At 42.8% G+C, this 19,533-nt stretch overlaps 1 protein-coding gene across 1 annotated transcript; it reads left to right on the forward strand.

Annotated features, from left to right (window-relative positions):
• Positions 1 to 1,128: 1,128 nt before the first annotated feature.
• On the forward strand, positions 1,129 to 19,271 carry LOC149437836 (uncharacterized). The gene is made up of 5 exons (XM_089660541.1): positions 1,129 to 1,192; positions 2,776 to 2,820; positions 2,908 to 2,927; positions 7,229 to 7,511; positions 17,944 to 19,271. The coding sequence occupies exons 1-5, from the start codon at positions 1,129 to 1,131 to the stop codon at positions 18,114 to 18,116; spliced, it is 585 nt and encodes a 194-aa protein (XP_089516667.1). The 3' UTR covers positions 18,117 to 19,271.
• Positions 19,272 to 19,533: the final 262 nt, after the last annotated feature.

The raw sequence follows: 19,533 nt of genomic DNA on the forward strand, positions 1-19,533 counted from the left end.
AAAACAGAGATAATATTATCCCATTAAAGTCCAACTCCAGCTCTACCTCCCTCTTGCAGCCCCTCCCCCAGACTATATAAACTTGCAGCGTACATACCTTAATTACAGTTGTCTTTTCCTTTCTCTTCTGGCATCATTGGTAGGCTGCTGGAAAGACTGGCCCTCACATAGTGCCATCTGAATGCTCTTCTGTGGAATGTTCCTCTATGAATGCAGTCTATGTGATGGGTCCATCTACGTGTGTATGACCAGCTTAGCAATTTTTTCTCTTTTTCCCCAGACAAATAATTCCCAGACACTGGAATTCTACACATGTCCTTCAATAATCAGAATGGGAGGACTTCATGAAACAATTGCAGGAAACAAATCATAACTTAACCAAAAGGATCGAGTATCTGGCTGCTCGTCCCTATATGAATGCATGTACCCAAAGAACCCCCAGTGGGGCTTTAATGCAGCAATAGGATCATACATATATTGAAAAAGACATTTGCTTAAAAAAGATTATAAACTTCATTACATACACATTTCCATTGTAATGTTAAATACATGATTTCCAAAAAGAATATTGCTCTGACAGTATTCTTACAAGAAAACTCTTAATACAAAAATATGAACCCACACAGAAAAGAAAGGAAAACTGACGCATTTCGATCATTCCATATTCTAGATCTTCCTCAGGGCATGAAAGACAAAGGACTTTCTAATAAATATATAAACAATCATAAATGAATATATCAAAAATAAATAAACAGATAACCCAAAAAATGTTTTCACATAACCAAAGAATTTTTTACTTACAAAAGCATATGTGAGAGCAAAAGAAAGGATGACTTCAAGGATGGGAGGCTGGACACCATGCTCCGGTGGGGTGCATCATCCAAGGGGGCAAGAGTGGTCAGATGTAAGTCACCAGACAAGGACTGACAAAGGGGCACCAGAACATCCCCCTAATGGGACTAAAGATGGTATGAAAGACAAAATATTAAATTCCAAATCAGACCAAAAGGATTTACGTAATAAAAGAATATGCATTCAAGAATAGTCCATAAAGAGATATATCAAGAGATGGAACTGACCGTGTCTTAAGCAGGCCAATGTATGGAACATTTCGAATCTCATTCGGTAATGGATGTAACAACTCAAGGAAAAAGTGGTAAATTCGAGATAATCATTTCTCCAAGGAATGGAAGTATGTCAAATCCCACTGAACAAAGACCAAAGTGGCATGAAAGACTGAAAGATCCAAATATTATGCAAACAATTAGATATCATGTATGTAACATTACAATGGAAATGTGTATGTAATAAAGTTGATAATCTTTTTTAAGCAAATGTCTTTTTCAATATATGTATGATCCTATTGCTGCATTAAAGTCCCACCGGGGGTTCTCTGTATACACAACTTATAGCATTGGATAGAGATCACATTGATAAGTTCTAAAACATCTGATCATCCTGGATTATACATGAAGACTCAACAATTTAATGATTCATTTATTGTTTTTGGAAATTTTTGTAGCAGAAAGTAAAAAATATTTTTTTTCCAAACTTTTTACGTCTTTTTAATTTATATAATAGAAACCCCAATGGAGATCAAATACCACCAAAAGAAAGTTCTATTTGTGTGAAAAAAAAGATATAATCTTTGTTTGGATACAGTGTTGCATATCTGAGCAATTGCCAGTTAACCGCTTCCTGACCGCCCTGTTGCAGAAATATTGCTAAAGGCGGCACGGGTGCACAAAAATGTGTATATATACGTGATTTTGCATTTCTGGGTAGGGGGTGCGCGCCCTACCCGCGCCACCATTCACGGTCATGGCTTCCAATCACCGGGGCAATTACACTCCGGCACCCAGTGATTACCGAGCATCTCTGATTTACAAACACTCTTCCTCCCTGTCAGCTCGGGCACACTGCACAGCACAGCCATCCCAATCACAGTGAAGCACCCCCCCGCCCCCTAGTAAAACACACCCTACATATAGTTAACCCTTTGATCACCTCTCATGTTAACCCCTTCCTGCCCAGTGCCATTAGTACAGTGTCAGTGCTTCCTTTTAACACTGATTACTGAATTGGTGTCACTGGGGATGTCAATGACACCAAGTTAGCTTCCCCCCCAGTGTCATAATGTTGCCCGCAGTCCTTCTAAAAGTCGCTGATCGCTGCCATTACTAGTAGAAAAATAAATCCCAGGATCTATACTGCCATTTGTAAACGCTATAACTTTCACATAAATCAATTAATTTACCCGTATTGGGATTTTTTTTAGCAAAGACACGGAGCAGAATACATTTTGGCCTAAATTTATGATGAAATTTGTTTTTTTTTAATTTTTTTTACTGGACATGTTTAATAGCAAATAGCCCAAAATACAGTTTTTTTCTCAAAATTGTCAGTCATTTTTTTTATAGCTCAAAAAATAAAAACCGCACAGGCGATCAAATACCACCGGAAGAAAGCTCTATTTGTGGGATATAAGGACATACATTTCATTTGGGTGCAGCGCAACATTAAAAAATGGCCTAGTCAGGAGGGTGGGGGGGGGGGGGGGGGATAATCCTCCAGGAGGGCAAGTGGTTAAAGTAGCACAGTGCTAAATAGCAAAAAATAGCCTGGTCATGGGAGGGGGTAAAATCTTGTGAATCTGAAGTGGTTATACATGTTCTCCAGATCAAGCTAAAAGTTGTTCCCGTGATGAAAGCATCTCTGCCTTTGCTGATGTCTTATTATATGTCTTATATGTTGTATGCCTTACATTTGTTTTAGCTTCTTTTGGAGGAAAAATAGAGAAGATCAGAAAGATCATAATAAGTAAGTTGTCTTTGTTTTCGGTTGCGATAATTTCTTCACAATTTTCTTTGTCCCTTATTGTGACTTTATTCTTTTAATTCATTTTAGGTACCTACTCATTCATTGGGGTAAGAATATTTACAATACCTATGTATAGAAGCATGAAATATGATATGATAAAATAGAACCCCTTTATACAGTTGTGTTCAAAATAATAGCAGTGTGATGAAAAAAGTGAATAAAGCTGAAAATCCTTCTAATAGCTTTTATTTCCATCCACACAAATGCATTGGGAACACGACACATTCTATTCCAAATCACAACATGAAGAAAAATACATCAAATTTGTGTTGTTCCTCTAAAAAAAATGGAAGAAAAGTGAATATTAGACGGTTCAAAAAAATGGCCGTGTTTGTATTCTTCTTTACAAACTCAAACATTCACTATATAAACTGAGAAATGTTTGAAGATTTTGCTTTCCTTTGAATGACTTCATGAATATTTGGTTGTAGTCGCACTGTTTCTGAGAACTGCTGTACATCTGTGTTGCATGGAGTCCCCCAACTTCTGGCCCCTGTGATCAGGTATTCCAGCCCAGGATGATTGGACCACATTCCACAGTTCTTCTCTATTTCTTGGTTTTGCCTCAGAAACGGCATTTTTGATGTCACCCCACAAGTTTTCTATTGGATGAAGATCCGGGGATTGGGCTGGCCACTCCATAACGTCCATCTTGTTGGTCTGGAACCAAGATGTTGCACGTTTACTGGTGTGTTTGGGGTCGTTGTCTTGTTGGAACACCCATTTCAAGGGCATTTCCTCTTCAGCATAAGGCAGCATGACCTCTTCAAGTATTCTGATGTCTTCAAACTGATCCATGATCCCTGGTATGCGATAAATAGGCCCAACACCGTAGTATGAGAAACATCCCCATATCGTGATGCTTGCACCACCATGCTTCACTGTCCTCACAGTGTACTGTGGCTTGAATTCAGTGTTTGGGGGTCGTCTGACAAACTGTCTCCGCCCACTAGACCCAAAAAGAACAATCTTACTTTCATCAGTCCACAAAATGTTGCGCCATTTCTCTTTAGGCCAGTCAATGTGCTCTTTGGCAGATTGTAACCTCTTCAGCACGTCTTTTTCCCAACAGTGGGACTTTGCGGGGACTTCTTGCAGATAGCTTGGCTTCACATCAGCGTCTTCTAATTGTAACAGTCCTCACAGGGAACGTCACACCTTCTTTCATCTTCCTGGAGCTGATTGTTGGCTGAGTCCGCGCCATTTTGGCTATTCTTCTATCCATTCCAATGGTAGTTTTTTGCTTTCTTCCACGTCTTTCAGGTTTTGGTTGCCATTTTAAAGCATTTGCGATCATTTTAGCTGAGCAGCCGATCATTTTCTGCACTTCTTTATATGTTTTCCCCTCTCCAATCAACTTTTTAATCAAGGTACGCTGTTCTTCTGAACAATGTCTGGAACGACCCATTTTCCTCAGAATTTCAGAGAGAAATGCACTGTAACCAGCATGTCCAACATTTGCTGCCTTCCTTCCTTAAATAAGGGCAATAATTGCCACCTGTTTTTCAAAGAATGAATGACCTCACTAATAGAACTCCACACGGCTATTATTTTGAACACGCCCCTTTCAATGAGTGATTCAATGACACAGAATCAGCAGCATGCATGTCATGACTGTCGGGTCTGTTGGATTTCTATGACTCTACTACACCTGCTAGGAAATTATTTGCCATGTAGAAATATCATTTCTACCAAAAACAGTGATTGATCCGGTTAGTGATGTCTGACTGCTATTATTTTGAACACAACTGTATATGCAACAGGATAATCTCCACTCAAATCAACAGAAGAAGGTTTTAAGACATTACAATTATTTGTGAGTAGAACACATTCACCAGTAGGGTGAGATGATGAACGACCTGCTAGAAGTAGAGAAGTGTATGATGAAGCTGATTCCTTCTCACAGTTACATCCCCGGGGTCCTTACATTTTCTGGGTTGTGTGTTTGGTCTGTTCTCTGATCATGGACATCTAAAGCCCACCACCTCTATTTCAGGCAAACAACTAAAGTCCAGGGATGAGGAGAAGACATGATAAGGTCATGTTGGTGGACCAATGACTTTTTGGTCAGATAACAGGTGACTGTGAACATACAGCAAGGCCACCTGGCCTATGACATTGTAAACTAAAGAAAATGCAGCGCTAATGAAAGAAAATAATATAATGGTAAAGTCCAAATTAAAATCTTGAAAAGTCCTCAAAACATAATAAAACGAAAACTTTAGGAGACTGATCTTGACCATATACACCAACACCATACATCCAGAAAAATGGCCTTATCGGACGCCTTGACCAGATAAAGCGGTCCGTAAGTGCAGTGTGATGAAGAGTAGATATGATCAATATTTTCAATGGATATCGTCTCCCGGAAGGAATAATGGCTCCGTGATGGAAAATCCTCAATAGTACTGGTTAGAGATGAGCGAATCGAACATGACGAAGTGGAATTCGTTCCGAAGATTTGGAAAAATTCGATTCGCGACGAATCCGAAGATTAGCAAACTTCGGATGCACGAATCGAATTTTCCCAAAAATGGCGGCTACATGTGTGGCGACGGAGAAAATGGACAGAGAAGATGGGGCGGGGATCTCTGGGAAGGCGCGCAGACAAGGCGCGCTGACCCATAATGCATTCATGACATGTGATCGCATTAGCCAATCAGCAGCCAGCCAGCACTGTGTAATGGTAGAGCTATAAATCGCGGCCATCTTAGAATTCTCCATTAGCCTCCGGTCATTCAAGAGAGACAGACCTGTGTGTATTAAGGGACAGAGTTAGGGCCACAGAGACTTTAGGGCCACAGAATCGTTACTCAGGGACACAGAATCGTTACTCAGGGACACAGAATCGTTACTCAGGGACACAGAATCGTTACTTAGGGCCACAGCTATCAAAGAATCAAAAATTTAAAGTGACATACACCCTTTTTTTTTTTGGTGGCTGTCGTGCACAGTTGGTGCTGCAGTTTGCCGATTGTGCAAAATAAACTGACTTTCTGCTTCACAACCACTATTGTACGTTCAAAGAGTTAAATCCATTTACACGCCGGCTGGCGGTAATATTTTTTGGGTGATTAGTGCATTCCAGTGACACAAACGTACAGTTTCCAGCCAACGGCAAGCTGCAATTGACCGATTGTGTACAATAAACTGACTTTCTGCTTCACAACCACTATTGTACGTTCAAAGAGTTAAATCCATTTACACGCCGGGTGGCGGTAATATTTTTTGGGTGATTAGTGCATTCCACTAATCTGCCATGTGCCACTTTCAGGTCTCCTCACACTGCTGGTGGGTTCCATTTTGTCATAGGGTGCTGTATGGCCTCCCATTGCTGCTGCCTCCACCGCCACACTGTGGCTCCACACTCTGGTTTTGGCCCCGTGACTGCCCAAATGAGTGAAGTGTGCGGTGATTCTAAGATCGACGGCACTCATCTGCATGTCATACTGACTGACAGTATTATTTCTCTTCCCCAGCAGACTCCAAGGGCATTTAAATTAAAGGTACAGTGTTCTGCACTAATATAAAGGCTCTCTGAAGCCTAGAAACACCCTTTTTATAAGTTAAATTCGCAGCGAATATATTCGGCTCGAAGCGAATTTATTCGGCGAATTCGGCGAATCAGCCGAACCAAATTTTTGAATAATTCGCTCATCTCTAGTACTGGTCAGTAAACGCCATATAATGGGGAATCGGAACGACGGGTGATCCACAAAGGAAATCCTCTTGCACATATAAAATGATCTTTCCACTTTAAGAATTGTTATACTTCCAAGAATATCCCATCCAATGATCAAAAAAGAAATATAGAATAGAAAATACTCATAGTGTAGTAATTAATCAAAACTTTGGCCAATTTATTCAAAGATAAGTAGTTCATTGTGGCCCACGACTGGTTACCAAAGCACTTAGGTGGCCCTCACTCTTCAAAAGGTTGAGCACTCCTTGGCTAAGGACATTGCAGGCTTCATAGTCATGGATTTAAGAGAAGTAATAATCAGCACAAATACTGAAACCAAGTCTGGAACAGTCTGATAGTAGATATAGATGGTTAGGGTGACTTGAATTGGGGGGTCCGTTTGGCACTAAGGGCAAGCTCCATATAGTACTGTAGCAGACTGTGTGTTAAGGAGAGAAGGAGAAGCGCCTCCAAGTGCAGCAGACCACTTTCATGTAGTATAAAAGTAGGAACACTCACATTTAGGTAGATTAATACACTACATTAAAGTGGTCTGCTGCACTTAGAGGTGCTTCTCCTTCATAGTCATGGATTTAGTCTACTGTACTAGAATTTCTCTTTTTGCTGTTATCTAATGATTATTGTTTTGTATCTTTCATTATATAGTGGTATCTTCCAGGATATCACACAGTTGGGATCTTTTCAAGGTCATCAGAGAGTGACTATGAATGGCTTATCAACCGACTAAAATCGGAGCCCTTCCATAACACAGTTTTCACCGTCCTTCCTCAGTACATCTCCAACAATGGATGGCAGCAGTTCAGGGAGGCCGTCTCTCGGTGCACGTTCGGTATTTTGTATCACACCAAGAAAAGAGGACGAATCAACATTGTGGATGTCATTGACTCTTTATATGATGAGGAGCTGAAATATCTGTGTGAAAGCCTAGGTAAGAGGTCATCATATATGTGTCTGATTCATAACACAGACGGCTACATGGGCTGATGTTCCATCATGTATGATTCGGGTAGTAGGGTTCATCACTGCCCATCCCCCACCATGGTCAGCTACTTTATTCACATAATTCTGCTTGCTTAGGAAATATCTAGTGAGCTTTGTTATGTCTTGCTTTGTTCTGCACTGTGTGTCTGTGTGGAGGTGGATATCGTAGGAAGGGATTTGCTTCTTCATGTCAGAGATGCCCCCGATGACCAGTGATCTGATAGCTGGTGTAGGAGAGGTGGAGGGAGCACAGATTGGATTGCAGGGACATCCTTACAAAGCAGGTCCTCAGGTACAGATTCCTCTCCAGCAAGGAGAACCGTGAGCAGTATAGTAGCACCATCACCAAATCTCACTCTGAATCTGGTGAGACTAGCAATCAGAGGCAACAGTGCCTTAGATGATCTCTCACTGCATCTACAGAAAGAGAATGCCTAGGCACAGGAATTTCACTGCAATTTCTCTGGAGGAATTCCAAACAAAAGGTAGATTTTCAGGGTACTGCTTAGACACAATAACCATTCCAAGATGGTCCCTATAAAACAGGAAATATAAACATCTTTATTCCCAAGTCCACATTTAAGGGAACCTCTGGTTTGTCCGTTGAAGCAAAGCAACAGGCTCCGTTATTTACCCACCTATCTGCTGCTCATTCCCTCAGCTCCCCATTTCTCTGTTCACCCATCATGGGAAAGAAACATACCTGAGGCATGTGACCCTCTCCCCTTTACTCCATGATGTAATGCTGGGTGTCCGAGCAGCCAACTGCCAGACCTGAGTACTATGTACTATGAGGACATGACTGCTGAGGCTGCTTTCCTGTTGGAGCTTTATATTCCACATCTTCCCCTGGTGACACCATAGGAGGTACACTTCACACATGGAGTCCAGACGGCAATAAAACATAAAAGTTCTAGTCCTTCTCCAATAAAAGAAAGTTTGGACTGAAGTTCTACTTGAAAAAAAAAACATACTTATAATGGAACCGACCCCAGACTGAGCTTGAGTACGTCCGTTAGACTACCGCTTCCCCGTCTGAACACCAACAACAGACACCACAGCTGACCATACAAGACTAGACAACACCAGTCTTGCAGTAAACCAGGAGATAGACTAGTTTATTTGAACACAGATACGAGATATATACACTCAGGGGGCAAGCCCCCCTCCCTGCATAATGACACAGGGCGGGGCAATCTACATTTAGTAACAAGAGACACAGGTATTCAAACTTCACACCAGCAGACAGTCCCATCAGGAGGGAGGGCTGCTGGAGACACCCCCCACTAAGCTAATACACATAAACACATACATCCCATAATAGTTTGCTCCCAAACCAGACAAACAATAGAACAATGGGATGTAACCACATGGCATTAGACAATCAACAACCCCCCCCCCCAATATTAGGACAGATCACCCTGTACCCCTAACAGGCACAGGGTGACTTACACATAATAGGGATATGGGGAGCTGAGACAGGGGTCTCACTACTTCTCCAAAGTGAGCTGTGTTCCATGGGCCCCCCACCCAAAGTGACTCCCGTCACATATCTCCCCTTTCAGCAGGAGACTAACACAGGAGGAGACCTCAGACGGGTTGACTCCGAAGTTAGTCTGTACTTCCAGTCTCCCAATGCCAGCACCCACACAGTACCCCAAGCATATTGTCCCAAACATAGCATTACTCACCCAGCCAACCTCTGCCTCTCTCATAGAACATACCCACCACTGTGGAGAAGTACGGACTAGTCCTTCTCCCTGAAGTCCTCTCAGCCGCTGGAGAGAAGACAGGGTGGCTGGGCCGGCTCCATCATGCTGTTGGGGATCTGGGCCAACTGCCCAGCATCCCTGGGGTATCCAGGTGGTGACTTTAGTCTCATCCACTTTGACTCGATGGACATCCCCCAGTGTTCGCAAAGTAAGGCTGACATCCGCCTGTCCCAATGCCAGACCCTTTTCTGGGGTTGTGTCAGTGGAGACCGAAGTCCCATCCACGGACATCAGCTCAAGCTGCCGTTGGGAGGTGCCGATTGCATCTTCTTCCTGTAGCTCCTGCAGTGCTGATTGTTGTGGGCAGAGGTCAACCACGCCATGCCCTGATACCAGCTCTTCTGCTGGAGGTGCAACGGCTCGTTCCTCCTCAGCAGAAAAGTCAATCAAATCCCCAGTCTCTGGAACTGGTGTCTGGGGATAGGGGTTCACCATCTCCTGTCCGTGGAACCCAGAAGATGTCACCAGTGCTGGGCAGAGGCTAGCAGAGCTCTGCCCTTTTGTCAGCACTTCAGGTTTGGGGATGGCAATCTCTGGAATTTCCAGAGCTGATTCTTGGGCATGCTGCTGAACATGTTTTAGCAGTTGCCTGTATACCCTTTCCAGATGCTGTTCTTTCATCAGCAAGTATTCCAGATCTGGTTCAAGCTCTGAGACCCCTGTGAGACTGAACATAGCCTCTTTGTCTTCTTGTAGATCCTCAAGGGTAGGTTCTCCTTCATCGCCAAACACAAAATGATCTGTAAGGCTCTCCCACAGCAACCCAGGCCCACCAAAGTCATATCCCTCAGGAGAGCATTCTGTTGTCACCCCTAAATATTTCTGCTCTGTGTGCCATTGCAGAGCCCGATATCGGTTGTCCAGCTCTATCTCCTGCTGGACCAGCCTGTCCAACTCAGTCACCCATTGCTCCTGGGGTCGCTCTCCCAGGAATGGCATCCGTAACTCCCATTGGTCCCTGGCCCGTTACCCTGTGGTTGGATAGCACTTGCCCTTGTACATACCAGCAACCTGGAGGGCTCCACCACCTGAATCCACTGCCTGAGCTCCAGGTACTCATCCACAGACACAGTCCTGGGGTATGTTGGAAGAACGATCCGCAGCAGCCCCGGGAACTCTGATGCCAGGTCCAAATCTCCACTGGGGTGACCGACATCTACAGTACTTTCCTGATCTTGAATCCCGGTGGTGGTTTGGACGTGTTCACAGTCAGGAAGCACAATCCCACCGCTTGCCACCAATGTAACGGAACCGACCCAGACAGCGATTGAGTACTTCCGTTAAACAGACACCACAGCCGACCATACAAGACTAGACGACACCAGTCTTGAAGTAAACCAGGAGATAGACACCCCCCCCCCCACTAAGCTAATACACATAATCACATACAATGGGGCAAAAAAGTATTTAGTCCGCCACCAATTGTGCAAGTTCTCCCACTTACAAAGATGAGAGAGGCCTGTAATTGGTATCATAGGTAGACCTCAACTATGAGAGACAAAATGAGAAAACAAATCCAGACAATCACATTGGCTGATCTGGAAAGAATTTATTTGCAAATTATGGTGGAAAATAAGTATTTGGTCACCTACAAACAAGCAAGATTTCTGGCTCTCACAGACCTGTACCTTCTTCTTTAAGAGGCTCCTCTGTCCTGCACTCATTACCTGTATCAATGGCACCTGTTTGAACTTGTTTTCAGTATAAAAGACACCTGTCCACAACCTCAAACAGTCACACTCCAAACTCCACTATGGTGAAGACCAAAGAGCTGTCGAAGGACACCAGAAACAAAATTGTAGACCTGCACCAGGCTGGGAAAACTGAATCTGCAATAGGCAAGCAGCTTGGTGTGAACAAATCAACTGTGGGAGCAATAACACTGTTCAACAGGTAAAAAGTTTTGGGCATAAAATTAGCTAATCTTACATAATTTTGGGGTGCTGAAAACGAAAATGACCCTAAAAAATGTTGATTGGCTCTAGTTTCCATGATATATTCACCCATCTAATGACGTAAGCCATTCAAAATTATGATGCAACTTCAGCTGCATATTGCGCAATTGATACTGGTGACCAATAGAAAATTGCATGTATACTGAGATGATGCAATATTAGCCTTTAATTGCATCACTTCACTGCATAAAAGCTGCAGTATCTGTAGCTGATTGGACAGCGTCTTTACATTTCGTTTTCTGCTTATATAGGCTACTCAGTAATGCCTCGAACTTGTGTGAATAAAGCAGATAATTTCTGCTATATCTGCAGTGAAATAACTTTTATCTCACAAAAAAGGAGGATAACAGGAATGATTAAGAAAGCCTACAACTTGTATTTTGGCTGCAAGATAGCAGACCAGGACAAGAGCTGGGCACCACATATATGCTGCAATTCTTGTGGGACGGCACTGGAGCAATGGTTGAATGGAAAAAAGGCATCTATGCCTTTCGCTGTGCCAATGATTTGGAGAGAGCCAACAGATCATGTTAGTAATTGTTACTTTTGTATGGTGCCTCCAATTGTAAAAGGGCTAAATAAGAAGAAAAAGTTATCTGTGCACTATCCAAATATTCCATCGGCAATACGTCCAGTTCCTCATGGAGAGGGGCTACCAATTCCTAAAGCACCAGAATCCTTCGTGGTTGAGTCAAGTGAGGAAGAACCTGACGCGTGTAGTCACGTGCAGTTGTAAGAGATAGCCCTTTCCTCGAATACAAGAGAAAAGCCAAGAGAAGCAAAACCGACACAAACTGAAGACAAAACTAGTGAGAATCCTAAGTATTAAAATGATTCAACTTAGCTTATGGCTATCATTTTTCTTGGTAATCCTATGCAATATATTCTGCCATTTAGGCTTTGTTATGTAGTCAATATCACTTGCTTTATATTTGTGGAAAGACATCTATCTATATAATTATTGTGCATTATGTAGTCATTACGCCTATAGTAGAAAACTTTCCGTTTACAGAAAAACTAGAGCCAATTGACAAATTTCATTGTTATATTTGAACTCAGAATGTGAAATTCATTAAGAAATGGATCCTTTTGTTTCCAAAACTGGCAAAAAATAAAAATTAGTTGAACAGTGTAATTAGAAAATGGAAGACATACAAGACCACTGATAATCTCCCTCGATCTGGGGCTCCACGCAAGATCTCACCCCGTGGGGTCAAAATGATCACAAGAACGGTGAGCAAAAATCCCAGGACCACACGGGGGGGGACCTAGTGAATGACCTGCAGAGAGCTGGGACCAACGTAACAAAGGCTACCATCAGTAACACACTACACCGCCAGGGACTCAGATCCTGCAGTGCCAGACGTGTCCCCCTGCGTAAGCCAGTACATGTCCGGACCCGTCTGAAGTTTGCTAGAGAGCATTTGGATGATCCAGAAGAGGATTGGGAGAATGTCATATGGTCAGATGAAACCAAAATAGAACTGTTTGGTAGAAACACAACTCGTCGTGTTTGGAGGAGAGAGAATGCTGAGTTGCATCCAAAGAACACCATACCTACTGTGAAGCATGGGGGTGGCAACATCATGCTTTGGGGCTGTTTCTCCGCAAAGGGACCAGGATGACTGATCCATGTACAGAACAGAATGAATTGGGCCATGTATCGTGAGATTTTGAGTGCAAACCTCCTTCCATCAGCAAGGGCATTGAAGATGAAACGTGGCTGGGTCTTCCAACATGACATTGATCCCAAACATACCGCCCGGGCAATGAAGGAGTGGCTTCGTAAGAAGCATTTCAAGGTCCTGGAGTGGCCTAGCCAGTCTCCAGATCTCAACCCCATAGAAAACCTGTGGAGGGAGTTGAAAGTCCGTGTTGCCCAGCGACAGCCCCAAAACATCACTGCTCTAGAGGAGATCTGCATGGAGGATGGGCCAACATACCAGCAACAGTGTGTGCCAACCTTGTGAAGACTTCCAGGAAATGTCTGACCTCTGTCATTGCCAACAAAGGATACATAACAAAGTATTGAGATGAACTTTTCATATTCACCAAATTTTCCACCATAATTTGCAAATAAATTCTTTCCAAATCAGCCAATGTGATTGTCTGGATTTGTTTTCTCATTTTGTCTCTCATAGTTGAGGTCTCCCTATGATGCCAATTACAGGCCTCTCTCATCTTTGTAAGCGGGAGAACTTGCACAATTGGTGGCTGACTAAGTACTTTTTTGCCCCACTGTATATCCCATAATAGTTTGCTCCCAAGCAAGACACACAATGGAACAATGGGATGTAACCACATAACATCAAACAATCAACAACTCCCCACCCCAATATTAGGACAGATCACCCTGTAACCCTGACAGGCACAGGGTGACTTACACATAATAGGGATATGGGGAGATGAGACAGGGGTCTCCCCACCTCTCCAAAGTAAGCTGTGTTCCATGGGCCCCCCACCCAAAGTGACTCCCATCACAATACTGGCTTGTGGCAATTTATTTTCAAAAAAAGTATATTCCATATTTGTTTTTCTTTAGAAAGTTTACCATAAAAAATGTCCAAATTATAATCCAGTTACTATTACTCCCCCTACAATTACCACCATCGCTACTACTGATATTACTCCCCCTACAATTACCACCATCACTACTACTGATATTACTCCCCCTACACTTACCACCATCACTACTACTGATATTACTCCCCCTACAATTACCATCATCACTACTACTGATATTACTCCCACTACAATTACCACCATCACTACTACTTATATTACTCCCCCTACAATTACCACCATCACTACTACTGATATTACTCCCCCTACAATTACCACCATCGCTACTACTGATATTACTCCCCCTACAATTACCACCATCGCTACTACTGATATTACTCCCCCTACAATTACCACCATCGCTACTACTGATATCACTCCCCCTACAATTACCACCATCGTTACTACTGATATCACTCCTCCTACAATTACCACCATCGCTACTACTGATATTACTCCCCCTACACTTACCACCATCACTACTACTGATATTACTCCCCCTACAATTACCACCATCGCTACTACTGATATTACTCCCCCTACAATTACCAGCATCTCTACTACTGATATTACTCCCGCTACAATTACCACCATCGCTACTACTGATATTACTCCCCCTACAATTACCACCATCGCTACTACTGATATTACTCCCCCTACAATTACCACCATCGTTACTACTGATATTACTCCCCCTACAATTACCACCATCGTTACTACTGATATTACTCCCCCTACAATTACCACCATCGCTACTACTGATATTACTCCCTCTACAATTACCACCATCACTACTACTGATATTACTACCCCTACAATTACCACCATCGCTACTACTGATATTACTCCCTCTACAATTACCAGTATCGCTACTACTGATATCACTCCCCCTACAATTACCACCATCGCTACTACTGATATTACTCCCTCTACAATTACCAGTATCGCTACTACTGATATCACTCCCCCTACAATTACCATCATCGCTACTACTGATATTACTCCCTCTACAATTACCACCATCGCTACTACTGATATTACTCCCCCTACAATTACCATCATCACTACTACTGATATCACTCCCCCTACAATTACCACCATCGCTACTACTGATATTACTCCCTCTACAATTACCACCATCGCTACTACTGATATCACTCCCTCTACAATTACCACCATCACTACTACTGATATCACTCCCCCTACAATTACCACCATCATTACTACTGATATTACTCCCCCTACAATTACCACCATCATTACTACTGATATTACTCCCCCTACAATTACCACCATCATTACTACTGATATTACTCCCCCTACACTTACCACCATCACTACTACTGATATCACTCCCCCTACAATTACCACCATCACTACTACTGATATTACTCCCGCTACAATTACCACCATCGCTACTACTGATATTACTCCCGCTACAATTACCACCATCGCTACTACTGATATTACTCCCTCCACAATTACCACCATCGCTACTACTGATATTACTCCCTCCACAATTACCACCATCGCTACTACTGATATTACTCCCCCTACAATTACCACCATCATTACTACTGATATTACTCCCCCTACAATTACCACCATCGCTACTACTTATATTACTCCCCCTACAATTACCACCATCGCTACTACTTATATTACTCCCCCTACAATTACCAGCATCGCTACTACTGATATTACTCCCCCTACACTTACCACCATCACTACTACTGATATTACTCCCCCTACAATTACCACCATCACTACTACTGATATTACTCCTCCTACAATTACCACCATCACTACTACTGATATTACTCCCCCTACAATTACCACCATCGCTACTACTGATATTACTCCCCCTACAATTACCACCATCACTACTACTGATATTACTCCCCCTACAATTACCACCATCGCTACTACTGATATCACTCCCCCTACACTTACCACCATCACTACTACTGATATTACTCCCCCTACAATTACCACCATCGCTACTACTGATATTACTACCAACACTAATGATGATTATTATTAGTTATTTATTTTAATCGAGGACCTATATAGAGTCACAGTTTGCTTCCTACTGCTACTACTACCCCAACTACTGCTATTCCCATTACAGCTACTACCCCAACTACTACTATTCTTACTGCACCTCCTACTACCCCAACTACCACTATTCCTACAACACCTCCTACTACTAATCCTACTACACCTCCTACTACCCCAACTACTACTATTCCTACTACACCTCCTACTACCCCAACTACTACTATTATTATATTATTATTATTATTACACAGTATTTATAAAGTGCCAATAGTTCGCTCAGCGCTGTACATTACAAAGGGGGACAGAACATGTGACAGAACAATACCAATACAATGCAAAACATGAGGGGATTGAGGGCCCTGCTCTTTCAAGCTTACAATCTACTATTCCTACTACACCTCCTACTACCCCAACTACTACTAATCCTACTGCACCTCCTACTACCCCTACTACTACTATTCCTACTACACCTCCTACTATTCCAACTACTACACCTCCTACTACCCCAACTACTACTAATCCTACTACACCTCCTACTACCCCAACTACTACTATTCCTATGACACCTCCTACTACTACTATTCCTACAAAGGCTACTACTCCAACTACTACGATTCCTACAAAGGCTACTACTCCAACTACTACTATTCCTACTACACCTCCTACTATTCCAACTACTACACCTCCTACTACCCCAACTACTACTAATCCTACTACACCTCCTACTACCCCAACTACTACTATTCCTATGACACCTCCTACTACTACTATTCCTACAAAGGCTACTACTCCAACTACTACGATTCCTACAAAGGCTACTACTCCAACTACTACTATTTTTACTACACCTCCTACTACCCTAACTACTACTATACCTACTACACCTACTACCTCAACTACTACTATGACTACAAAGGCACCTACCCCAACTACTACTAATCCTACTACAACTACTATCTCAACTACTACTATCCCTACTATTACTATTACAGCCACTACCAAAACTATTCTTCTTACTGCAGCTACTACCCCAACTACTACTGTCCCTACTGCTGCTACTACCCCAACTACAACGAATACTACAACTACTAGTTTATACTACTATTCATTCTTCTGCTACTATCCCAACTACTATTATTCCTACTGATGCCATTATCCTAACTACTACTCTTTCTACTGCAGCTACTACCTCAACTGCTCTTCCTACTGCAGCTACCACGCCAACTACTAATATTCCCACATCTGCTACTATCTAAACTACTACTATTCCTACTGCTTCTACTACCCCGACTACTACTATTCCTACTACAGCTACTACCTAAACTACTACTACTCCTACTGCTGCTACTATCAAAACTACTACTACTCCTACTGGTGGTACTACCCCAACTACTACTATTCCTATTGCTGCTACTACCCCGACTACTACACCTCCTACTACTCCAACTACTACTATTCCTACTGCTTCTACTATCCTGACTACTACTATTCCTACTGCTGCTACTATCAAAACTACTACTACTCCTACTGGTGGTACTACCCCAACTACTACTATTCCTATTGCTGCTACTACCCCGACTACTACTATTCCTACTACAGCTACTACCCCAACTACTACTATTCCTATTGCTGCTACTACCCCGACTACTACTATTCCTACTACAGCTACCACCACAACTACTACTATTCCTACTACACCTCCTACTATTCCAACTACTACACCTCCTACTACCCCAACTACTGCTATTCCTACTACACCTCCTACTACCCCAACTACTACTATTCCTACTACACCTCCTACTACCCCAACTACTGCTATTCCTACTACACCTCCTACTACCCCAACTACTGCTATTCCTACTACACCTCCTACTACCCCAACTACTACTATTCCTACTACAGCTACTACCAGAACTACTACTATCCCTACTGCTGCTACTACTATCCCACCTGCTGCATTGGTCCTATGTAATTGTGTTGCATGGACATCATGTATGTATTGGATGTAACGTGATGTCTTTATACACAGGGAAGGAGAATGTGATTGCGGTTATTGATGATCTGGAGGACGCCAGTGATGAGCAGAAGGCCCGGATCCTGAAGGCACAGCCCAGTATTGGAAGTCTGGCCACAGATATTATCCTATTCAGTGCAAATGAGAAAGAAACTATGACAAGCGGTGAAAGCACACGGGAGTCATAACACGTACATACATGTAAAGGCAATGACGCTTCTTTAGCTTCTATTAAAGGAATCCTTGGTGATCCCGCCATCAACATCCTTGTACAGTCACTTCCTATTATGGAGTGACAATTGTCTCCTAATTGTGGCCCCGATATTGTCACCCGCTCACATGTGGCCCCGGAGCAGCCTACAAGGGGTGAGCTGACACACATTCTGTTGGCTTGGTCCGCTGTAGTCATTATCAGGAATCTGATCCAAGGCAATATATATATTTCAGGTACACACAGTGAAGGAAATGTGCATTTGCTCCCCGGCTGATGCTGAATGTTCGCCCCTCACACAGAAATGATCGGTCTAACAATGGAATGTTCGCCCCTCACACAGAAATGATCGGTCTAACAATGGAATGTTCGGTGTAACACTGAGAGACAGAATACAACAACAAATTCAGCAGAAATGCGTCTAACAAATGATGACGGATCTGCATGTTCATGAGGGAAAGAAGGATTGGATCCCCTATCATTCAGCAGGATTTCTGGCTCCCAGGTGTCTCTCATACAGGTAACAAGCTGAGATTAGAAGCAGTCTCTTAAAGGGAGTGCTGCCAATCTCATTGTGTTACCTGTATAAAAGACACCTGTCCACAGGAGCCATCAAACCATCAGATTAACTAATACATTTTTCCAAGAAAGATTTTTATTAGAAGAAAGCAGTCATAAGAATACATGTACAGACGTGAATCCAAAGTCGGACATATCACTGTATGGCGCTTCCCGTGTCGCAGACGGGTCAAAGCATAACAGACAATACAAAGCATAACGTTGTAAAACATTGTCTCAATGTAATATTACAGTGCAGGAAATGTACGGCATATAAGAAGTGAGCAGAGAGATATATTGTCTTTTGACCTTTCAGCAGGATTATCTGTCAGGGGAGTGTGAAGTGTGTGATGAAGAATATGAACAGCACATGCTAAAGCTTTGGATCTGATTCACGAGTCTAAGAATTGGATGTGTGAGTGATATGGGGCGTGGTACGTCCGTCTGAAGGACAGCGTTCTGTATCGGTTATGGTACGAAAACGAAGATAGGAGTAGAGTATAGGTGGGGGCTAGAGATCAGGTAGAGAGAAGGTTAGATAGTAAGTAGAATAATGAGGTGGTAAAGGTAAGTATAGAAGAAAAAAAGGGAGGGGGGGGGAGGGGGAGTGGGTTGGGGGAGAGGGCTTAGGGTGAGGTAAAACGGAAAGGAGGAGTGAATGTTTGTGGATAAGTGGCTCTCAACCTGTGAAATGAGCCACAGTAAAAATACCTACCTATAGCTTAGGACGTGGTGCGTATCAAGACAGTCAACCGGGTAATACAGTTGAAAGAAAAAGTATGTGAACCCCTTGGGATTCCGTGGAGTTTTGCATGAATTGGGCATAAAATGTGCTC

Source organism: Staurois parvus, unplaced genomic scaffold (genome assembly GCF_062004578.1).
Source record: "Staurois parvus isolate SC_StPar_1 unplaced genomic scaffold, SC_StPar_1.0 ptg001252l, whole genome shotgun sequence".
NCBI lineage: Eukaryota > Metazoa > Chordata > Amphibia > Anura > Ranidae > Staurois > Staurois parvus.